The 25,550-nt window shown below is 43.8% G+C and overlaps 1 protein-coding gene across 1 annotated transcript in view; it reads left to right on the forward strand.

Moving 5' to 3' along the window:
- Positions 1–25,550, forward strand: part of USH2A (usherin) — an 824,795-nt gene that overhangs the window by 6,318 nt on the left and 792,927 nt on the right. Inside the window, exon 3 of the mRNA XM_069726496.1 lies at positions 3,680–3,845. Within this exon, the coding sequence (XP_069582597.1) occupies positions 3,680–3,845 (166 nt within the window). The remainder of the gene's footprint in view (positions 1–3,679; positions 3,846–25,550) is intronic.

Raw genomic sequence — 25,550 nt, forward strand, 5'->3', positions numbered from 1 at the left:
ATCCTGGTCCTGATTACACTGCCGTATTGCTCCTCGTGGGCAGGGCCATAAGTGTCAGCAGATTCAGCGGACCAATAAACAGACAGGAACTATGTCTTCCTTTGTTTTTTGCCAATCTCTTGACCCTGCCTGACCTTTCCAACATAATAGGGAGGCAGTTAGGACTTTTTCTATGAGGGCCCTTGATACCTCTGTACGGCCCTAATCCCACATCTTGGAATTATAAATTATAGCATAAGATGAAAAAGCGATTCAAGTATTTTTCATTGTGGGCTATGCTATAACACACACACAATTCTCCTTTTCTCCCCTAAGATGCATGACTAGTATGCCCAAGTATTCCCACACGTGAAATAAATAATTCCCAGCAGAAATTTTTTAGTTAAGGCTATATTGAAAATTGGGTCAGCCATGACCCCAAATTTCAGACGTGACTGGCTCTAGGTGCACCTCTGTGTGCTTTTCTCCAATGCAGGTAGGTGCTGGTTCTGCCTCTCATTTCTTCATCGCACGCATTATTAATTTGTTCAAAAAAGCCGAATTGGGTAATACGTACTACAATTTTTCTACATACAGACCTTCAGTCCCTATTGAAACTTGGCATTGTGCATTGGCTCCTTAGCTATAATAGGTAGATATCTTCTCCGTGTTCAGTCCGCGGTGAGCACGGTCAGCACACAGGCCGGTTATACGCCCTTAAAGGTCACTTTTGTTGCCATCTCTTTTGTAGCCAAGCATACCATTACAATTCATATGTTTGCAGTATTACAATTGTACTTTACATCCATTTCCTTGGAAAGTTTCCATTGCTGTATTATTACATTATATATTATTATTTGAAAAGTCATATTTTTATTAATTGAGGCTAATGGAGTAACATTAACGAAATAGTCTCGAAAGTGACAGAGGACGCCTTTATTATTATAGATGATCATGGTGATCAGGTCATTATTACCATAATCTGGCAGCTAATTTAATATCAGCTGCACAATTTCCCTACAGCGTCCACTAGAGGGCAAATGAAGTATTGCATGCAACTCTTCAAATGGATGGTCATCTGTACAAATAATTTTTCTAGAAATTTGGTTTAGGATTCTATTTTCTCTCGATAGAAATTCAATACAATATCATGACTTGTTAGCAAAATGTTATGCCCTGGTGGTGGAGTTTTAGATACATATACCGTAATCATCCTCCTAACAGAATATCAGAAAATAGATTTTTTTTTTTTTAAATTTGTGTTGACTTTTTTTTGGACTATGTCGACCCAAGAGCATAGGTAAACGGTGCGATCAGGTCTTTGTTAGTGAGTCTCCACTTTGATTCATGGACAAGGACCCCTTTTTAATGATGCAGCTATGTCCCAAAAAGGCATATAGGTAAGCAAACCTCTAAAAGGTTAAATAGCTAAAGAAAAAAAAATAAGTAATGTACTTCTATAATAAAGATGCAGATAAATTACTTCCCTTTAACTATCCACTTTAAGAAGCCTCCTTAAAAAAATATTATCTGTAATTTAGATATTTCATTTTTCTCGCTCGTCTTGGTATACGGCTTTCTTTTTAATAATTAGTTGATTATTCACATATACCAAGAGAATATCTAATGTCCTAATTGGCGGAATAATGAAAACCTATTTGTCTCTAAAATCATGCTCCCAACAGAGCGACCGCCGCGGAAATATCCTTTGAATATATCCACATGTGTGTTAAGATATAATGTGCAATAATGTCTTTGAATTTCCACTACTCACCTGAGGCAACCCTTAAAAATAGCTGCTATCATTCGATACACAATGCCTATAATCTTAGAGGAATTCCAGCCCGTGGCATCGAAATTAGCATGAATAGTGTTCTTCGGCTTTGTTTAGCATGGCTTGCATAGTAACTAATGAGGCAGGAGTTTAAAGATGAGCACCAGACAATGGGCGAAGAGCGTTCCTCATCATCGTTCCTGCTCCGTGCTGGTGCAAGCAATCCTTCCTCTCTGTGTAACAAAGAGCTACCATACGGTAAAACATGCACTAAGCGTAATGATGAACAGTAGCCTCAAGGTACAAATGTATACAGACAACAGTGGGGAAAACAGCTGTGGAATGTAAATAGGATAAAGAGGGAATGATAAATGAGACTTCACCGCCTTGAGACTTTCTTTCGCTGAGACTTTCCGCACTCTCGGCTGCAAACCCCGATGACCTTGTTGGCCATAGGACTAGATTTGGACTCCAATTGTTCTTAGCTGGCAATGATGTAAGTTCCTGAATGCCACTTGTGTTTAAAAGAGCTATTCTGCTTATTTACAAAATATTGCAGCTACAATTATGGAGTGTGAAGGCCCTCCCATGAGAAAGCATAGTCCCCGCCCCTGAGCAATGTCTCTAGGACAATAAACATATCAAACACAGACTCGAGCATAATAATAGAGTTCAAAGTGGATTCCACTATTATTTTTCTACACGTCAGCTACTGCTTGGTTCTGAAAACTTTGGCCCCGATTCATCACTGCTAGCAATTTTCTTGACGGTCTCGAAGAGGGGACATGGTGGAGTCAGACGCTCCTGAATCATGAAGAACTGCATACCTCTTCATGAATCTGGCGCAACTGACATAGCATGCCAAGACAGAAATATTGCCCCAGTAAGGAGTGTCCAGCCCTGGACGAAGCATTTGTAAGCGAAACGCGCGTCGGGGTGTGGTGGGTCCCTGTTTACTATGCCCAGGTAATTATAACTTCCTTTGTCCTTGTGGCACACTACAGGTTTCTGACTGTGTTGCATTGTTCCATCACCCTTGGTACGCTATATGTATACTTACAATTGTGCTGCTACATTATAGGGCTCTGTGCAATGTTAATAATGCTATTTTCCTTGCCTGTATATATTATGATAATGTGTATACTGGACTACTGTTGTACTTACATTGAAAATACCGGTACCTATGTGCATATGTATAATGTTGTAATTAGTGATGAGCGAATATACTCGTTACTCGAGATTTCCCGAGCACGCTCGGGGGTCCTCCAAGTATTTTTTAGTGCTTGGAGATTTAGTTTTTCTTGCCGCAGCTGAATGATTTACATCTGTTAGCCAGCATAAGTACATGTGGGGATTCCCTAGCAACCAGGCAACCCCCACATGTACTTATGCAGGCTACCAGATGTAAATCATTCAGCTGCGGCAAGAAAAACTAAATCTCGGAGCACTAAAAAATACTCGGAGGACACCCGAGCGTGCTCGGGAAATCTCGAGTAACGAGTATATTCGCTGATCACTAATTGTAATCAATTACCATTAGTGCTTGTAGTAACAGTACCCATCTTTTTTTTGTGCACCTGTGGTATTTTGTCTGACTTTTTATTATTCATTCTTTTATGAAATTTGCAACAAACGTATATCTTTTATTGTTAAAGCGTTTCTTTGGAGCTTTATTAATGTTTTTGCTTTATGGCTAATAGCATGTAGGATAATTTGGGTGTTTCTATAAGCACCATACTGTATGTCAGGATTGTACATTAGCGTTATATGTCGGCATTGTACATAAGCACTATATGTCAGCATTGCACAGTACCATTGTACCGGAGTGTCGGTTTACTCTACTTTTTCCTGCTTTATACTGTATTTCTCAGCATATGTTTACTTGAAGGGGATTTTGATCTTTTTTTTTTCTATTTACTTCTTAAGGTGTGTGATAGAAAAGTCTGCTGATGGGCAGATTGTGTTCAAACTCACAATTTCCGAGAAAGAGACCGTGTTTTATTATCGCACAGTAAATGGTTTGCAGCCTCCTATAAAAGTAATGACACAGGGGAGATTTCTTGTGAAGAAATGGATTCATCTTAGTGTGCAGGTGAGTAGAAATACAGAACATTTGGTTAAACATGAAAAGTGTTTTAAAATGATGTGTGAAGAGAAGTTCCTGAGGTGTAGCGACAAGATGGCCCGATGTGCGGATTATGGGGGTATATGTGTGTGTATATATTAGATAGATGGATAATTAGATAGATAGATAGATAGATGATAGATAATATATAGATAGATAGATAAATAATATAGATAGATAATAGATAATAGATAGATAATAGATAGATAATAGATAGATAATAGATAATAGATAGATAGAAAGATAGATAGATAGATAGATAGATAGATAGATAGATAGATAGATAGATAATAGACAGGTAATAGATAGATAATATATAGATAATACATAGATAGATAGATAGATAGATAGATAGATAGATAATTTATAGATAGATAATAGATAGATAATACATAGATAGACAGATAGATAGATAGGTAGATAGATAGATAGATAGATAAACCATAAATAGATGATAGATAGATAAACAGATAATAGATAAATAGATAATAGATAGATAGATAATAGATAGATAATACAGTAGATAGATAATAGATAGATAATAGATAGATAGATAATAGTTCAATAGATAATAGATAGATAGATAGATAGATAGATAGATAATAGATCGATAGATAATAGTTCAATAGATAATAGATAGATAGATAGATAGATAGATAGATAGATAGATAGATAGATAGATAGATAATAGATCGATAGATAATAGTTCAATAGATAATGGATAGATAGATAAATAGATAGATAGATAAATAGATAGATAGATAGATAGATAGATAGATAGATAGATAGATAGATAGATAGATAGATAGATAAATAGATAGATAGATAGATAAATAGATAGATAGATAGATAAATAGATAGATAAATAGATAGATAGATAAATAGATAGATAGATAGATAGATAGATAGATAGATAGATAGATAGATAGATAGATAGATAGATAGATAGATAATAGATAGTGATGAGCGATGAGCGAGTATACTTGTTGCTCGGGTGGTCTCCAAGTATTTATGATTGCTCGGAGATTTAGTTTTCATCGCTTCAGCTGAATGATTTACAGCTACTAGCCAGGCTGAGTACATGTGGGGGTTGCCTGGTTGCTAGGGAACCCCCACATGCAATCAAGCTGGCTAGTAGCTGTCAATCATTCAGCTGAGGCAATGAAAACTAAATACTGTATATACTCTAGTATACGCTGACCCGAGTATAAGCCGACCCCCCTAATTTTGCCACAAAAAACTGGGAAAACTTAATGACTCGAGTATAAGCCTAGGGTGGAAAATGCAGCAGCTACTGGTAAATTTCAAAAATAAAAATAGATACCAATAAAAGTAAAATTAATTGAGACATCAGTAGTTGAAGTGTTTTTGAATATCCATATTGAATCAGGAGCCCCATATAATGCTCCATAAAGGTTATGATGGGCTCCATAAGATGCTCCATATTAAAATGTGCCGCATATAACGCTGCACAAATGTGGATTATGGCCCCATAAGATGCTCCATACAGACATTTGCCCCATATCTTGTTGCTGCGATTAAAAAAAAAATGACATACTCACCTCTCAGGCCCCCGGCACTTGCTATATTCACCTGTTCCTAGTTCCACCGACGGCCGCCGCTGTGTCTTCTGCATCCTCTGCACTGACGTTCAGGCAGAGGGCAGCGCGCACACTAATCGCGTCACCCCGCCCTCTGACCTAAACGGGGAACAGGTGAATATCACGCACTGCGTTATACTCACCTGTTCCCGGCGCGGTCCCTGCACATCCCTGGTTGTCCGGCACCGTCAGCTTCTTCCTGTATTGAGTGATCACATTGTACCGCTCATTACAGTAATGAATATGTGGCTCCACCCTTAGGGGAGTCCATTATCATTACTGTAATGAGCGGTACCATGTGACCGCTCACTACAGGAAGAAGCTGACGGTGCCGGACAACCAGGGACGTGCAGGGACCTCGCCAGGAACAGGTGAGTATTATTAGACAGCTGCTGCTCCCCCTCCCCTGCCAACCCACGGGTATGACTCGAGTATAAGCCAAGTGGGGCAATTTCAGCCTAAAAAATGGGCTGAAATTCTTGGCTTATACTCGAGTATATACGGTAAATTCTCGGAGACCACCCGAGCGTGTTCGGGAAAACCCGAGCAATAAGTATACTCACTAATAATAGATAGATAGATAGATAGATAGATAGATAGATAGATAGATAGATAGATAGATAGATAGACAAACAGATGGATAGATAGTTAATAGATAGCTAAACAGATAATAGATAGATAGATAGATAGATAGATAGATAGATAGATAGATAGATAGATAGATAGATAGATAATAGATAGATAGAGCTTGGGGCAGCTTTGAAATTATTTTTATATATACTCTGTCAGGAGATGTTTATGCTATTTTGGCCACCCAGTGGTTGTGATCTGAGTTGCAGCCTAAGCATTTTGCTACTATGTCATGATAATATACTGAATTTAATGATATTGATTAAATAAAAGGTAGTCCATTATTATACAACTACAGTTGTGCTCCACTCATGGTCAGTGGTTGGGTGAAGCCATTTATTGTCAAACTACTGTGTTTTCTATTTTTAAATCATAATGACAACCCAAAACATCCAAATGACCCCGATCAAAAGTTCACATTATGGCTTGATAACATGCACAGAAGTTGAAACAAATGGGTTTGAATGGCTACTAAAGGTAACATCCTCACCTGTGACCTGTTTGCTTGTAATCAGTATGTGTGCATAAAAGATGAGTGAGTTTCTGGGATCCAGACAGACTCTTGCATCTTTCATCCAGCCACTGACGTTTCTGGATTGTGAGTCATGGGGAAAGCAAAAGAATTGTCAACGGATCTACGGGAAAAGGGAGTTGAACTGTATAAAACATGAAAGTGATACAAAAAGATATCCATATATACTGATATATTTCCGAGTCCTGTAACGTCTCCATTTTTCATGATCTGGGGCTGGTTGAGGGCATATATTTTGCGCACCGAGCTGACATTTTTATTGATACCATTTTGGTGTAGATACGATCTTTTGATCGCCCATTATTGCATTTCATTGCTATGTAGTGGCGACTAGGGTTGAGCGACCTTGACCTTTTTAGAGTCGAGCCGTGTTTCGCGAAACCCGACTATCTTAGAAGTTGAGTCGAGTGGAATCGGCCGATTATCGCGAAAAGTCGGGTATCGCCCGAAACACGAAACCCAATGCAAGTCAATGGGGGAGCATAGTCGGCAGTGAGTGGAGGCCAGGAAAACACCTACACTGCCCATTTTAATGGCAAAAACATCCATTCTTGTTAAAGAAGCTTGTCAATTGTAATTTACCTTATAATAATTGGAAGGCATTTGAAATTGGGGGTCATTTGGCTAAAGTTGTGGGGGGTAGGGCTGGTTCAAGTAATTAGTGGGCCCAGTAAATCTGGACCACGTCACAACAGTGGAGCAGGGAGAGGTAAGTATTTCAACTTTGCAAGTGCTGTGATCCTGAGCAAGCAGGGGGGGCCCACTCGTTGGCATTGGCACTGGCACAAGGCCCCTCAAAGTACAGCGGTGTGTTTGCACGGCGGGGGCGCCTCCCACCGGCAGCAACACTTTTGCGTACTATGAGAGGCCCTGTGCCAGTGACGTCGCCAACTAGTATTCCTCCCCCCACCTGATGAAGGAACCTGCACTTTCATCTGCACCTTCCTCTTTGTCCCCGTGTAAGGTGGTATGGTATGCGGGAAGAGGAACCTGACTTTCAGCAGGGTCACAATCTTGCTGTATAGCGTGCACGGGGAATTTTGCGTTATGGGTCAATGTACCAGCAGACTCATCTATCACTGGCTGGGCAATGGGCAGGATGAGGAGGAAACACAGATTTAGGCCCAAAGAATAAAGTGGGCTAAATGCAGTTCAAAATTGGTAACACAGGACTAACCAGGGGGCATTGCAGTGGAGGACAACTGGAATGAGAGGCTGACACAGAGAGTAGGCCCAAATCAGTAAGTAGTCGACATGCAGTTCAAAATTGGCAACCGTAGTAAACAGGCGGCCCAGCTTTGTTCAGTTGAGGAGAACAGCAAGGAGTGGCAGACACAGATAGTAGGCCCCAACCCAACTAGTAGGCCAAATGCAGTCTAACATTAACAACTACTTAACGAGAGCCTGAAAATGGAATTTCAGGACAGGAAACCAGGAGAACAGCAAGGAGTGGCAGACACCGATAGTAGGCCCCAAACCAACTAGTACGCCAAATGCAGTTGTTCCATTTAACCACAATTTAATGAGAGCCTGAAGATAGAAGTTCAGGAAAGGCAACCTGGAGAACACCTTGGAGTGTAACACACCATCTCTCTACACCCCATACCCAATTTGTAGGCCTAATGCAGCGTAGTTTCCAACAACTACTAAACGAGAGCCGGAAGATCGAAGCTCAGGAAAGGCAACCTGGAGAACACCTTGGAGTGGAACACACCATCTCTCTACACCCCATACCCAATTTGTAGGCCTAATGCAGTGTAGTTTCCAAGAACTACTAAACGAGAGCCGGAAGATCGAAGCTCAGGAAAGGCAACCTGGATAACACCTTGGAGTGGAACACACCATCTCTCTACACCCCATACCCAATTTGTAGGCCTAATGCAGTGTAGTTTCCAACAACTACTAAACGAGAGCATGAAGATCGAAGCATTGGCGAGGAAACCTGGAGAACACCTTGGAGTGGAACACACCATCTCTCTACACCCCATACCCAATTTGTAGGCCTAATGCAGCGTAGTTTCCAACAACTACTAAACGAGAGCCGGAAGATCGAAGCTCAGGAAAGGCAACCTGGAGAACACCTTGGAGTGGAACACACCATCTCTCTACACCCCATACCCAATTTGTAGGCCTAATGCAGTGTAGTTTCCAACAACTACTAAACGAGAGCATGAAGATCGAAGCATTGGCGAGGAAACCTGGGGAACACCTTGGAGTGGAACACACCATCTCTCTACACCCCATACCCAATTTGTAGGCCTAATGCAGCGTAGTTTCCAACAACTACTAAACGAGAGCCGGAAGATCGAAGCTCAGGAAAGGCAACCTGGAGAACACCTTGGAGTGGAACACACCATCTCTCTACACCCCATACCCAATTTGTAGGCCTAATGCAGTGTAGTTTCCAAGAACTACTAAACGAGAGCCGGAAGATCGAAGCTCAGGAAAGGCAACCTGGAGAACACCTTGGAGTGGAACACACCATCTCTCTACACCCCATACCCAATTTGTAGGCCTAATGCAGTGTAGTTTCCAAGAACTACTAAACGAGAGCCGGAAGATCGAAGCTCAGGAAAGGCAACCTGGAGAACACCTTGGAGTGGAACACACCATCTCTCTACACCCCATACCCAATTTGTAGGCCTAATGCAGCGTAGTTTCCAACAACTACTAAACGAGAGCCGGAAGATCGAAGCTCAGGAAAGGCAACCTGGAGAACACCTTGGAGTGGAACACACCATCTCTCTACACCCCATACCCAATTTGTAGGCCTAATGCAGTGTAGTTTCCAACAACTACTAAACGAGAGCATGAAGATCGAAGCATTGGCGAGGAAACCTGGGGAACACCTTGGAGTGGAACACACCATCTCTCTACACCCCATACCCAATTTGTAGGCCTAATGCAGCGTAGTTTCCAACAACTACTAAACGAGAGCCGGAAGATCGAAGCTCAGGAAAGGCAACCTGGAGAACACCTTGGAGTGGAACACACCATCTCTCTACACCCCATACCCAATTTGTAGGCCTAATGCAGTGTAGTTTCGAAGAACTACTAAACGAGAGCCGGAAGATCGAAGCTCAGGAAAGGCAACCTGGAGAACACCTTGGAGTGGAACACACCATCTCTCTACACCCCATACCCAATTTGTAGGCCTAATGCAGTGTAGTTTCCAACAACTACTAAACGAGAGCATTAAGATCGAAGCAATGGCGAGGAAACCTGGGGCACACCTTGGGGAGGCAGACACCGTTAGTAGGCCCTACCAAAGTTGTACCCCCAATGCAGTTTTAAAATTCCTAGAGGCTGAAAACAAGACTATTGACGCTCAGCTTTTTTCAAAGGAACACAGCTGAATTGAGTGGCGCAGACAGACACAGGTAGTAGGACTTAACCCAAAAATGTGGCTCACTGCAGCTTAAAAAAGTTACAGGGGTACACAAGCAGCAGTGCTCTGGGCAGTGGAGGACAATTTCAATAGTGGACCGCAGACAGACTTTGTACGCCTACTATTAAAAAAAGGATGCTCTATGCAATTAAAAATAGGTTTCCGGGTGTCCACGGGCAGCAGTGGTGTGGTCAGTGGAGGCCTAGTGGAAGGAGTGACCGCAGACAGGCATCGAAGGCCTAAAATAATAACACATGGCTGTAGGCAATTTTAAATTGGTTCCAGGGTTACACGGGCAGCAGTGGTGTGGTCAGTGGAGGCCTAGTGGAAGGAGTGACCGCAGACAGGCATCGAAGGCCTAAAATAATAACACATGGCTGTAGGCAATTTTAAATTGGTTCCAGGGGTACACGGGCAGCAGTGGTGTGGTCAGTGGAGGCCTAGTGGAAGGAGTGACCGCAGACAGGCATCGAAGGCCTAAAATAATAACACATGGCTGTAGGCAATTTTAAATTGGTTCCAGGGGTACACGGGCAGCAGTGGTGTGGTCAGTGGAGGCCTAGTGGAAGGAGTGACCGCAGACAGGCATCGAAGGCCTAAAATAATAACACATGGCTGTAGGCAATTTTAAATTGGTTCCAGGGGTACACGGGCAGCAGTGGCCTGGTCAGTGTAGTAGTAGTAGAAAGAACGGACCGCAGACAGGCATCGAAGGCCTAAAATAAAAAAATTGGGCTGGCTGTAGGCAATTTTAAATTGGTTCCAGGGGTACACGGGCAGCAGTGGTGTGGTCAGTGGAGGCATATTGTAAGGAGTGACCGCAGACAGGTATCGAAGGCCTAAAATAATAACACATGGCTGTAGGCAATTTTAAATTGGTTCCAGGGGTACACAGGCAGCAGTGGTGTGGTCAGTGGAGGCCTAGTGGAAGGAGTGACCGCAGACAGGCATCGAAGGCCTAAAATAATAACACATGGCTGTAGGCAATTTTAAATTGGTTCCAGGGGTACACGGGCAGCAGTGGTGTGGTCAGTGGAGGCCTAGTGGAAGGAGTGACCGCAGACAGGCATCGAAGGCCTAAAATAATAACACATGGCTGTAGGCAATTTTAAATTGGTTCCAGGGGTACACGGGCAGCAGTGGTGTGGTCAGTGGAGGCCTAGTGGAAGGAGTGACCGCAGACAGGCATCGAAGGCCTAAAAAAATAACACATGGCTGTAGGCAATTTTAAATTGGTTCCAGGGGTACACGGGCAGCAGTGGTGTGGTCAGTGGAGGCCTAGTGGAAGGAGTGACCGCAGACAGGCATCGAAGGCCTAAAATAACAACACATGGCTGTAGGCAATTTTAAATTGGTTCCAGGGGTACACGGGCAGCAGTGGTGTGGTCAGTGGAGGCCTAGTGGAAGGAGTGACCGCAGACAGGCATCGAAGGCTTAAAATAATAACACATGGCTGTAGGCAATTTTAAATTGGTTCCAGGGGTACACGGGCAGCAGTGGTGTGGTCAGTGGAGGGCTAGTGGAAGGAGTGACTGCAGACAGGCATCGAAGGCCTAAAATAATAACACATGGCTGTAGGCAATTTTAAATTGGTTCCAGGGGTACACGGGCAGCAGTGGCCTGGTCAGTGTAGTAGTAGTAGAAAGAACGGACCGCAGACAGGCATCGAAGGCCTAAAATAAAAAATTGGGCTGGCTGTAGGCAATTTTAAATTAGTTCCAGGGGTACACGGGCAGCAGTGGTGTGGTCAGTGGAGGCATATTGTAAGGAGTGACCGCAGACAGGCATCGAAGGCCTAAAATAATAACACATGGCTGAAGGCAATTTTAAATTGGTTCCAGGGGTACACGGGCAGCAGTGGTGTGGTCAGTGGAGGCCTAGTGGAAGGAGTGACTGCAGACAGGCATCGAAGGCCTAAAATAATAACACATGGCTGTAGGCAATTTTAAATTGGTTCCAGGGGTACACGGGCAGCAGTGGCCTGGTCAGTGTAGTAGTAGTAGAAAGAACGGACCGCAGACAGGCATCGAAGGCCTAAAATAAAAAAATTGGGCTGGCTGTAGGCAATTTTAAATTGGTTCCAGGGGTACACCGGCAGCAGTGGTGTGGTCAGTGGAGGCATATTGTAAGGAGTGACCGCAGACAGGCATCGAAGGCCTAAAATAATAACACATGGCTGTAGGCAATTTTAAATTGGTTCCAGGGGTACACGGGCAGCAGTGGTGTGGTCAGTGGAGGCCTAGTGGAAGGAGTGACCGCAGACAGGCATCGAAGGCCTAAAATTATAACACATGGCTGTAGGCAATTTTAAATTGGTTCCAGGGGTACACGGGCAGCAGTGGTGTGGTCAGTGGAGGCCTAGTGGAAGGAGTGACCGCAGACAGGCATCGAAGGCCTAAAATAATAGCACATGGCTGTAGGCAATTTTAAATTGGTTCCAAGGGTACACGGGCAGCAGTGGTGTGGTCAGTGGAGGCCTAGTGGAAGGAGTGACTGCAGACAGGCATCGAAGGCCTAAAATAATAACACATGGCTGTAGGCAATTTTAAATTGGTTCCAGGGGTCCACGGGCAGCAGTGGTGTGGTCATTGGAGGCCTAGTGGAAGGAGTGACTGCAGACAGGCATCGAAGGCCTAAAATAATAACACATGGCTGTAGGCAATTTTAAATTGGTTCCAGGGGTACACGGGCAGCAGTGGTGTGGTCAGTGGAGGCCTAGTGGAAGGAGTGACCGCAGACAGGCTTCGAAGGCCTAACATAACAAAAATGTCAATACAATGGTATTGTCAGTGGCAGGCATTGAAGGATGTCAGCGCATATACTAAACATTGGTGGAGCTGTGAGATAATTTTGCAAGTGGTAGAGCACTGTTTGAGCTGGGGGGGGAACTGTCTTGTGGCCGGCGGTACAGGCCCAGGGCCCCTCATATTACAACGGTGTGTCTGACGTTGGGTGCGCACCACCACCGCCAGAGACACTTTATTGTACTAGGAGGGACCCAGTGGCAGTGCCGTCGACCAAAAGCGGGCACACCCACCTCTTCAGACAAACAGCACTCTCACGGGTGCTGTCGCCAAGTGTCGATACCACGGCCCCGTGTGGGGAGTTTGGCCATTTAGTGAGGTGTAAACATGTCGTATGCTGGACAATCAGGTGCAGAAAATTACGAGATTGGAAAAGGCATTCAGAATAGTCCACAGGCAAGACCTTTTCATAGGAAAGCTAGGTGTCGGCCGGGCAAGGTGGGGCAAAAGATTTCGAAATCCAGTTGTGGTTCATTTTAATGAAGGTTAGATCATCTACATTTTGGGTAGCCAGACGAGTCCTTTTTTCTGTTAGTATTGAACCTGCAGCACTGAATACTCTTTCTGATAGGACACTAGCTGCCGGGCAAGCAAGCTCCTGCAATGCATATTCTGCCAATTCTGGCCAGGTGTCTAATTTGGATGCCCAGTAATCAAATGGGAATGACGGTTGAGGGAGAACATCGATAAGGGATGAAAAATAGTTTGTAACCATACTGGACAAATGTTGTCTCCTTTCACTTTGAATTGATGCTGCAGTACCTGTCCTGTCTGCGGTCATAGCAAAATCACTCCACAACCTGGTCAGAAAACCCCTCTGGCCAACGCCACTTCTGATTTCTGCCCCTCTAACTCCTCTGGTCTGCTGGCCCCTGCAGCTCGTGTGAGAACGATCACGGGCGCTGTGTGCAGGGAATGCCAGAAGCAAACGGTCAACAAGAGTTGATTGTTTGGTTGCTAATATTAGTTCCAAGTTCTCATGTGGCATTATATTTTGCAATTTGCCTTTATAGCGAGGATCAAGGAGGCAGGCCAACCAGTAATTGTCATCGTTCATCATTTTAGTTATGCGTGTGTCCCTTTTGAGGATACGTAAGGCATAATCCGCCATGTGGGCCAAAGTTCCAGTTCTCAAATCTGCGGTTGTGCTTGGTTGAGGGGCAGTTTCAGGCAAATCCACGTCACTTGTGTCCCTCCAAAAACCAGAACCCGGCCTTGCCGCGCCACCAATTTCCAGTGGCCCCGGAAAAGCTTCCTCATTAAAAATATAATCATCCCCATCATCCTCCTCGTCCTCCTCCTCCTCTTCGCCCGCTAACTCGTCCTGTACACTGCCCTGGCCAGACAATGGCTGACTGTCATCAAGGCTTTCCTCTTCCTCAGCTGCAGACGCCTGATCCTTTATGTGCGTCAAACTTTGCATCAGCAGACGCATTAGGGGGATGCTCATGCTTATTATGGCGTTGTCTGCACTAACCAGCCGTGTGCATTCCTCAAAACACTGAAGGACTTGACACATGTCTTGAATCTTCGACCACTGCACACCTGACAACTCCATGTCTGCCATCCTACTGCCTGCCCGTGTATGTGTATCCTCCCACAAAAACATAACAGCCCGCCTCTGTTCGCACAGTCTCTGAAGCATGTGCAGTGTTGAGTTCCACCTTGTTGCAATGTCTATGATTAGGCGATGCTGGGGAAGGTTCAAAGAACGCTGATAGGTCTGCATACGGCTGGAGTGTACGGGCGAACGGCGGATATGTGAGCAAAGTCCACGCACTTTGAGGAGCAGGTCGGATAACCCCGGATAACTTTTCAGGAAGCACTGCACCACCAGGTTTAAGGTGTGAGCCAGGCAAGGAATGTGTTTCAGTTGGGAAAGAGAGATGGCAGCCATGAAATTCCTTCCGTTATCACTCACTACCTTGCCTGCCTCAAGATCTACAGTGCCCAGCCACGACTGCGTTTCTTTCTGCAAGAACTCGGACAGAACTTCCGCGGTGTGTCTGTTGTCGCCCAAACACTTCATAGCCAATACAGCCTGCTGACGTTTGCCAGTAGCTGCCCCATAATGGGAGACCTGGTGTGCAACAGTGGCAGCTGCGGATGGAGTGGTTGTGCGACTGCGGTCTGTGGACGAGCTCTCGCTTCTGCAGGAGGACGAAGAGGAGGAGGAGGGGGTGCGAACGGCTACAGCCAACTGTTTCCTAGACCGTGGGCTAGGCAGAACTGTCCCAAACTTGCTGTCCCCTGTGGACCCTGCATCCACAACATTCACCCAGTGTGCCGTGATGGACACGTAACGTCCCTGGCCATGCCTACTGGTCCATGCATCTGTTGTCAGGTGCACCTTTGTGCTCACAGATTGCCTGAGTGCATGGACGATGCGCTCTTTAACATGCTGGTGGAGGGCTGGGATGGCTTTTCTGGAAAAAAAAGTGTCGACTGGGTAGCTCGTAGCGTGGTACAGCGTAGTCCATCAGGGCTTTGAAAGCTTCGCTTTCAACTAACCGGTAGGGCATCATCTCTAACTAGATTAGTCTAGCTATGTGGGCGTTCAAACCCTGTGTACGCGGATGTGAGGCTAAGTACTTCCTTTTTCTAACCATAGTCTCATGTAGGGTGAGCTGGACTGGAGAGCTGGAGATCGTGGAACTAGCGGGGGTGCCGGTGGACATGGCAGACTGAGAGATGGTGGGAGATGGTATTGTTGCCGCCGGTGCCCTAGATGCAGTGTTTCCTACTACGAAACTGGTGATTCCCTGACCCTGACTGCTTTGGCCTGGCAAAGAAACCTGCACAGATACTGCAGGTGGTGCGGAAAATGGTGGCCCTACACTGCCGGAAGGGATGTTGCGTTGCTGACTAGCTTCATTGGCCAAGGGTGCTACAACCTTAAGGGACGTTTGGTAGTTAGTCCAGGCTTGCAAATGCATGGTGGTTAAATGTCTATGCGTGCAACTTGTATTGAGACTTTTCAGATTCTGTCCTCTGCTTAAGGTAGTTTAACATTTTTGACAGATGACTTTGCGCTGATCAATTGGATGTTGTTTAAAAAAATGCCAGACTGCACTCTTTCTAGCATCGGATACCTTTTCAGGCATTGCAGACTGAGCTTTAACCGGATGGCCACGCTGTCCTCCAACAGGTTTTGGCTTTGCCACGCGTTTTGGGCAAGATACGGGCCCGGCAGATGGAACCTGTTGCGATGTTGATGCCTGCTGCGGCCCCTCCTCCTCCGCTTCAGAACTGCTGCCGCCTGCACCCTGTTCCCCCAATGGCTGCCAATCGGGGTCAAGAACTGGGTCATCTATTACCTCTTCTTGTAGCTCGTGTGCAACTTCGTCTGTGTCACCGTGTCGGTCGGTGGTATAGCGTTCGTGATGGGGCAACATAATCTCATCAGGGTCTGATTCTTGATCATTACCCTGCGAGGGCAATGTTGTGGTCTGAGTCAAAGGACCAGCATAGTAGTCTGGCTGTGGCTGTGCATCAGTGCACTCCATGTCAGATTCAACTTGTAATGGGCATGGACTGTTAACTGCTTCACTTTCTAAGCCAGGGACAGTATGTGTAAAGAGCTCCATGGAGTAACCCGTTGTGTCGCCTGCTGCATTCTTCTCTGTTGTTGTTTGTGCTGAAGAGGACAAGGAAGCGACTTGTCCCTGACCGTGAACATCCACTAACGACGCGCTGCTTTGACATTTACCAGTTTCACGAGAGGAGGCAAAAGAGCTAGAGGCTGAGTCAGCAAGATAAGCCAAAACTTGCTCTTGCTGCTCCGGCTTTAAAAGCGGTTTTCCTACTCCCAGAAAAGGGAGCGTTCGAGGCCTTGTGTAGCCAGACGACGAACCTGGCTCCACAGCTCCAGACTTAGGTGCAATATTTTTTTTCCCACGACCAGCTGATGCTCCACCACTACCACTACCCTCATTACCAGCTGACAATGAACGCCCCCGGCCACGACCTCTTCCACCAGACTTCCTAATTGTTTTAAAAACGTAAACAAACTAACGGTATTTGTTGCTGTCACACAACTTACACGGTGAGCTATAACTTCAGTATGATTTAGCTACCCATTTACAGGTGAGTGAGACCACAACGAAAATCAGGCACAATGTTACACACTCTGTTGTTGGTGGCAACAAATGAGAGAGATGCCACACACGCAGGACTGTCACTGAAGCACAAATGTAAATATTAATCTCCCACTGATTTGTTTTTTTTTTTTTTTCAGGGAGACTTTAGGAAAAAAAAATAATAGAATAAAATGATTTTTTCAGGAAGAATTTAGAAACCAAATAAAATAAAATGATTTTTTCAGGGAGAATTTAGAAAACAAATAAAACAAAAAAAGGCTTTCTATGGCCCACTGAGTGAGAGATGACGCACACAGGAGTCAGGAGTGGCACACAAGCCCAGAGGCCAATATTTATCTCCCACTGATTGATGTAGTGATTTTTTCAGGTAGATTTTGGAACCCAAATCAAGCTAAAAAAATAATAGGCTTTCTATGGCCCACAATTGGAGAGAGAGAGAGAGATGGCACACCCAGGAGTCAAGACTGGCACACAAGCAGAAAGGGCAATATTAATCTCCCACTGATTTGTTTTTGTTTTTTTTTCAGGTAGACTTTAGGAAAAAAAAATAATAGAATAAAATGATTTTTTCAGGAAGAATTTAGAAACCAAATAAAATAAAATGATTTTTTCAGGGAGAATTTAGAAAACAAATAAAACAAAAAAAGGCTTTCTATGGCCCACTGAGTGAGAGATGACGCACACAGGAGTCAGGAGTGGCACACAAGCCCAGAGGCCAATATTTATCTCCCACTGATTGATGTAGTGATTTTTTCAGGTAGATGTTGGAACCCAAATCAAGCTAAAAAAATAATAGGCTTTCTATGGCCCACAATTGGAGAGAGAGAGAGAGATGGCACACCCAGGAGTCAAGACTGGCACACAAGCAGAAAGGGCAATATTAATCTCCCACTGATTTGTTTTTTTGTTTTTTTCAGGGAGACTTTAGGAAAAAAAAAATAATAGAATAAAATGATTTTTTCAGGAAGAATTTAGAAACCAAATAAAATAAAATGATTTTTTCAGGGAGAATTTAGAAAACAAATAAAAAAAAAAGGCTTTCTATGGCCCACTGAGTGAGAGATGACGCACACAGGAGTCAGGAGTGGCACACAAGCCCAGAGGCCAATATTTATCTCCCACTGATTGATTTATTGATTTTTTCAGGTAGAATTTAGAACCCAAATCAACCAAAAACATAAATAGGCTTTCTATGGCCCACTATTTGTGAGAGAGATGGCACGCTCAGGACTGGCACACAAGCCCAGAGGCCAATATTAATCTCCCACTTTTTATTTTTTTTTCAGGGAAAATTTATAAACCCAATAAAAAAATAAATAAATAGGCTTTCTATGGCCCACTATCTGAGAGAGAGAGATGGCACGCTTAGGACTGGCACACAAGCCCAAAGGCCAATATTAATCTCCCTTTTTTTTTTCAGGGAGAATTTATAAAACCAAAAAAAAATAAATAAATAGGCTTTCTATGGCCCACTATTTGTGAGAGAGATGGCACGCTCAGGACTGGCACACAAGCCCAGAGGCCAATATTAATCTCCCACTTTTTTTTTTTGTTCCAGGGAAAATTTATAAACCCAATAAAAAAAATAATAAATAGGCTTTCTATGGCCCACTATCTGAGAGAGAGAGATGGCACGCTTAGGACTGGCACACAAGCCCAAAGGCCAATATTAATCTCCCTTTTTTTTTTCAGGGAGAATTTATAAAACCAAAAAAAATAAATAAATAGGCTTTCTATGGCTCACTATTTGTGAGAGAGATGGCACGCTCAGGACTGGCACACAAGCCCAGAGGCCAATATTAATCTCCCACTTTTTTTTTTTTGTTCCAGGGAAAATTTATAAACCCAATAAAAAAAATAATAAATAGGCTTTCTGTGGCCCACTATCTGAGAGAGAGAGATGGCACGCTTAGGACTGGCACACAAGCCCAAAGGCCAATATTAATCTCCCACTGATTGATTTATTGATTTTTTCAGGTAGAATTTAGAACCCAAATAAAGCAAAAAAAAAAAAAAATGGGCTTTCTATGGCCCACTGAGTGAGTGATGATGCACACAGGAGTCAGGAGTGGCACACAAGCCCTGAGGCCAATATTTTTCTCCCACTGATTGATGTAGTGATTTTTTCAGGTAGATTTTATAACCCAAATCAAGCAAAAAAATAAATAGGCTTTCTATGGCCCACTGAGTGAGAGATGGCACACACAGGGATGGCACTCTAGCAGAAATGTCAATCTTAATCTCCCACAAAAAAAAAACAAAAAAAAAACAGGGAGTGTCCAACAATTACTATCTCCCTGCAGTAATCTCAGCCAGGTATGGCAGGCAGCAATAAGGAGTGGACTGATGCACAAATTAAATAAAAAGTGTGGACAAACAAAAAAGATAGCTGTGCAGAAAGGAAGGAACAAGAGGATTTGTGCTTTGAAAAAAGCAGTTGGTTTGCACAGCGGCGTACACACAGCAATGCAGCTATCAGGGAGCCTTCTAGGGCAGCCCAATGAGCTACAGCGCTGAGGAAAAAAAAAATGTAGCTTCCACTGTCCCTGCACACCGAAGGTGGTGTTGGGCAGTGGAAATCGCTACAGCACAAGCGGTTTGGTGGTTAATGGACCCTGCCTAACGCTATCCCTGCTTCTGACGAAGCGGCAGCAACCTCTCCCTAGGCTCAGATCAGCAGCAGTAACATGGCGGTCGGCGGGAACGCCCCTTTATAGCCCCTGTGACGCCGCAGACAGCAAGCCAATCACTGCAATGCCCTTCTCTAAGATGGTGGGGACCAGGACCTATGTCATCACGCTGCCCACACTCTGCGTTTACCTTCATTGGCTGAGAAATGGCGCTTTTCGCGTCATTGAAACGCGACTTTGGCGCGAAAGTCGCGTACCGCATGGCCGACCCCGCACAGGGGTCGGATCGGGTTTCATGAAACCCGACTTTGCCAAAAGTCGGCGACTTTTGAAAATGAACGACCCGTTTCGCTCAACCCTAGTGGCAACCAAAAAAACGTAATTCTGGCATTTTGATTTTTTTTCTCGTTATGCTGTTCAGCAATTGGGTTAATAATTTTTTATATTGATAGATCGTACAATTCTGAACATGGCGATACCAAATATTATAATATTTTAATATTATAAAATAATTTTATTTTGAATGGGGTGAAGGGGGGTGATTTGAACTTTCATTTTTTTATATTTTTAAAAACATTTTTATTTTATTTTCACTTGCTTCAATAGTCTCCATGGGAGACTAGAAGCTGCAGTACTTCGATTTCCTCTGCTACACACAGAGGTCTGTTGCAGACCTCTGGTTGTCATGCCCACCCATCGGTGACCTGCGATCATGTGATGGGGTCACTGTTGGCTGGATTGATGACGCGCTTCCTGTTAGAGAGAGTTAAATGCCGCTGTCTGAGATTGACAGTGGCACTTAACTAGTTAACAGCTGCGAGTGGATCACGATACCACCCGTGGCTGTTGCAGGTACATGTCAGCTGTGTAGATCATCTGTCGTGTGCCCGGAAAGGTGATGCTGAGTCCGACATAGGCGTACTATTATGCCACATGTCACAAAGGGTTAAAAGGACTCAACCACCAACATTATATGCTATTTCTTCGGTGACTTGTAAACCTAAAGCCGAGTCTGAATACACAGATATTGTACAATGGCTGATGGAGCGTAGAGTGAGATCAGTTGTCAAACGGTAAGAGGGAATACGATGAAGGCGACAACAGGAGGAGCAAGAAGTCATGGGTAGGAAATTCAATTAATTGGAAATATTTCCAGAATACGGAGAGGAAAAAGCCTTGTATATGGGGAGTGGGTGACAGTGGCACATGGTGCACAAGATCCAACAAATACACAAAATATACAACCTAAACAAGATACACAAGATATACAATATATAAGATACAAAATTCACAATATACACAAAATATACAATATACAGCTCTGGCAAAAATTAAGAGACCACCACATCAAAACCCTGTCATGGTCAGCCCAATCTCCAGACCTGAACCCCATTGAAAACCTCTGGAATGTAATGAAGAGGATGCTGGATAGTCACAAACCATCAAACAAAGAAGAACTGCTTACATTTTTGTGCCAGAAGCAGTGTGAAAGACTGGTGGAAAGCATGCCAAGACGCATGACAGCTGTGATTAAAAATCATGGTTATTCCACCAAATATGGATTTCTGAACTCTTCCTGAGTTAAAACATTAGTATTGTTGTTTCTAAATGATTATGAACTTGTTTTCTTTGCATTATCTTTGAGGTCTGAATGCACTGAGTTTTTTAAAAAAATGTTGACCATTTTTCTTTTTCAGAAAAAAAATACAAAATTTATTTATTTATTTGTATTTTATTGGAAATTTGGAGACATGTTGTCAGAAGTTTATAGACTAAATGAATAATTTACATTTTACTCAAAAATATACCTATAAAGAGAAAAATCAGACAAAATGAACATTTTGCAGTGGTCTCTTAATTTTTTCCAGAGCTGTATATAATATACACAAGAAACATAGTATACACAACATACACAAGATATACAATATACACAAGAAACCTACAGGAAGCAAAACAAGCATAAACCCTGCTGTAACTAAATACAGTGGGGTAAAAAAGTATTTAGTCAGCCACCAATTGTACAAGTTCTCCCACTTAAAAAGATGAGAGAGGCCTGTAATTGACATCATAGGTAGGCCACAACTATGAGAGTCAAAAAGGAGATAACAAATACAGAAAATCACCTTGTCTGATTTGGCAAGGTTTGTTTTGCAAATTATGGTGGAAAATAAGTGCGGTATTTGGTTTATCTCAATATTTTTTTATATATCTTTTGTTGGCAATGACAGAGGTCAAACGTTTTCTGTAAGTCTTCACAATGTTGGCACACACTGTTGGTGGTATGTTGGCCCATCCCTCCATGCAGATCTCCTCTAGAGCAGTGATGTTTTGGGCCTGTTGCTGGGCAACATAGACTTTCAACTCCCTCCAAAGGTTTTCTTTGGGGTTAAGATCTGGAGACTGGCTAGGCCACCCCAGGACCTTCATATGCTTCTTACAAAGCCACTCCTTCGTTGCCCTGGCGGTGTATTTGGGATCATTATCATGCTGAAAGACCCAGCCACGTTTCATCTTCAATGCCCTTGCTGATGGAAGGAGGTTTGCACTCAAAATCTCACGATACATGGCCCCATTCATTCTTTCATGTACATGGATCAGTTGTCCTGGCCTCTTTGCAGAGAAACAGCCCCAAAGCATTATGTTGCCACCCCCATGCTTCACAGTAGGTATGGTGTTATTTGAATGCAACTCAGCATTCTGCGCTTTGTTTCTACCAGTTTTATTTTGGTTTCATCAGACCATATGACATTCTCCCAATACTTTTCTGGATAACTGGATAATCCAAATGCTCTCTAGCAAACTTCTGACAGGCCCAGACATGTACTGGCTTAAGCAGGGAGACATGTCTGGCACTGCACGATCTGAATCCCTGGCAGCGTAGTGTGTTACTGATGGTAGGCTTTGTTACAGTGGTCCTAGGTCATTCACAAGGTCCCCTCATGTGGTTCTGGGATATTTGCTCACTGTTTTTGTGATCATATTGACCCCACGGGGTGAGATCTTGCCCGGAGCCCCAGATCGAGGGAGATTATCAGTGGTCTTGTATGTCTTCCATTTTCTTATTATTGCTCCAACAGTTGATTTCATCACACCACATTGCTTGTCTATTGCAGTTTCATTCTTCCCAGCCTGGTACAGGGCTACAATTTTGTTTCTGGTGTCCTTTGACAGCTCTTTGGTCTTCACCATAGTGGAGTTTGGAGTCAGACTGTTTGAGGGTGTGCACAGGTGTCTTTTATACTGATAACAAGTTCAAACAGGCGCCATTACTACAGGTAATGAGTGGAGGACAAAGGAGCCTCTTAAAGAAGAAGTTACAGGTCTGTGAGAGCCAGAAATCCTGCACGTTTTTAGGTGACCAAATACTTATTTTCCATCATAATTTGCAAAATAAATCTTGCCAAATCAGACAAGGTGATTTTCTGGATTTGTTTTCTCAACTTTGACTCTCATAGTTGTGGTCTATCTATGATGTCAATTACAGGCCTCTCTCATCTTTTTAAGTTGGAGAACTTGCACAATTGGTGGCTGACTCAATACCTTTTCCCCCACTGTATACATTGTGCATATTGTTACATCATTGCGCAAAATAGCCTTAGCTGAAATCCACACTTCTAAAATCCGACCTGAACTGCTTATGATCTGCGACTCTCGCATACAGAACTGTTTATCCACCTCACAGTTGTATCATTTCCCGTGTGGCGAATACATGTAATCCGCAGAGGGAGTGGAGACTTTCATGGGGATTAGTGACCACCTTTTAATATATCTATATGGATTGCTGTAATACAGAGCACGTATTCCTTATCCTCTTATGCATAGTGTCTGCTAGTGTGTCTGGGCAGGAGCACGGATGTAACTGTAGAATGTATGTATCCTGCTATTGTATGAATATATAAAGTGAAAGCCAGAGGTGGGAAACCTTTTTTTCTGACAAGGGCCAATTTGATATTTATACCATCACTGGGGGGGGGGAGCGTAAAATATTATCAACTTGAAAAATCCCCTTGTGATGGCTGAAATTGCTTCTCTTTGCTGTGATGTGTGATGTTGGGCAGTATTGGTCTTGTTGCTGCTTACATCTACTTTTCCGAGTTTACATCAGTCTGGAGCGCAACCAACTCTTTGTGATGATAAGTATTGTAAAGAACCAAAATTGTACCAACACAGATGTATATTACACTGCATGTCTGACAGTGGGAAATTCATCACTTATCACATTAATTTTAGAGAACTCAAGCACTGATAGATCTGCAGTATACATCATATAGGATTCACCGAGACTGCTGTATACATGACATAGGAAACACTGAGACTTCTGTATACACTACACTTAGGAGAAGCTGGGACAGGAGCATGTATATCACATAGGAGACACTGGGACTGCTGTATGCACATCATATATAAGATGCTGGGACTGCAGAATATAATTCACATTGGAGATGCGGGGGGCCGCAGCATATACATCACATAGGAGATACTGGGTCTGAAGAATATACATCACACGGGAGATGCTGGGGCTGGAGCATGTATGTGACAGGAGACATTGGAGCTGTAGCACATATGCCACAGTAGACATTGGGACTGGAGCATATATCGCAGGAGACATTGGGACTGGAGCATATATCACAGGAGACATTGGGCTGCAGGGTATATCACAGGAGACATTGGGCTGCAGGGTATATCACAGGAGACATTGGGCTGAAGCATATACATCCCAGGAGGCAGTGGGCTGCTGATGCTCCAGTCTTCATCTCTGGGTTGGGAGATTATTGTGCGCTAGCTGCGCCCACATAGCACATCCTGCCACGGGCACTGGCCAGTGTCAGAACATGATACTTCAACACATGCGCCGCAGTGTTCAATAGTGAGCGTGGCATGCACCTGCTTGAAGTGCAAGAAGGATTTAAAGTGACAGCAAGACATGGCCACCATCCCAAGCATTGCCCCCTGGAATGCCCAGGGGCAAGTGGAAAGGTCAATAAGCCTGCGGCCCAGAGGTTCCCCACCCCTGGTCTAAGCAATGAAATAGAATTTCCCATTGAATTACAGCATTCACAGGGTTTACTACTTATTACTTCAAAATTTCTTAAAGCTGAAGCCATGTCCCCATGTGCAATCACGCTGCGTGTTTTCCATTGCATTATCTCTTAATTTGTCTGCAGCAAAGTACGCAGCAGCAGACTGTTTTGATTATTTTGTTTTTGCTGCATATCTGAAGCAGAACCTTTTTGTTAATATGTAGAGATACACAAACCCAAACAGCAAAGTTCAGGGTTCGTACCGGAAACCTAGTGTCCGTCCGCAGACCCTGAACATGGATGTCTCCCAGAAATCCGTGTTACTCTCCAATTTCAGCAGTGAAGGGAAATTTCTCAAGCTGCCAGGAGTGACATCTATAAGGTTACTGCAGTTCATCGGCTATGAACTGCAATAACCCTAATGACGTCAGTGCTCTACCTGCCAGCCGGATTCACACGCTACTTTCCGTGTGCTCGGGCTGTCGTGCTGAGCAGTCAAATTACTGGTGTCACTGCTCAGCATTGCATCTTGATGTAGGAGAGTTGGGGATCGTCGTGGGACCTCATCATTATGTGTTAGCAGTGGACAGGTGAGGATTACTTAGAATTTTTAATTTTATCATGATAAATGGGCAAAAGAGGGTGTTTGTCGGGGAGTGTTTTGTTCAATTAAAGAACTTTTCTATGCCTTTGTCTTTCTTATTTTTGACTACAGAGTTAATATTGGGGGTGTCTGATAGACACCTCCTCATTACTAACCCCTGGGCTTGATGACAGAGTATATAAAACAGCTGACCCCAACCCCAAAACTATTACCCTGCTTGCTAATGCATCATGGCAAAAAGGAAGAGCTGAGGCTAAGTGCTATGACTGGCGTATCTAATGGATGTATTTTTTTCTGGGGCGGTTGAGGGCTGATTTTATTAGTCTGAGAGGGGGCCAATATCCATAGCCCCTTCCCAGCCT

This window comes from Ranitomeya imitator, chromosome 5 (assembly GCF_032444005.1).
Source record: "Ranitomeya imitator isolate aRanImi1 chromosome 5, aRanImi1.pri, whole genome shotgun sequence".
Lineage (NCBI taxonomy): Eukaryota > Metazoa > Chordata > Amphibia > Anura > Dendrobatidae > Ranitomeya > Ranitomeya imitator.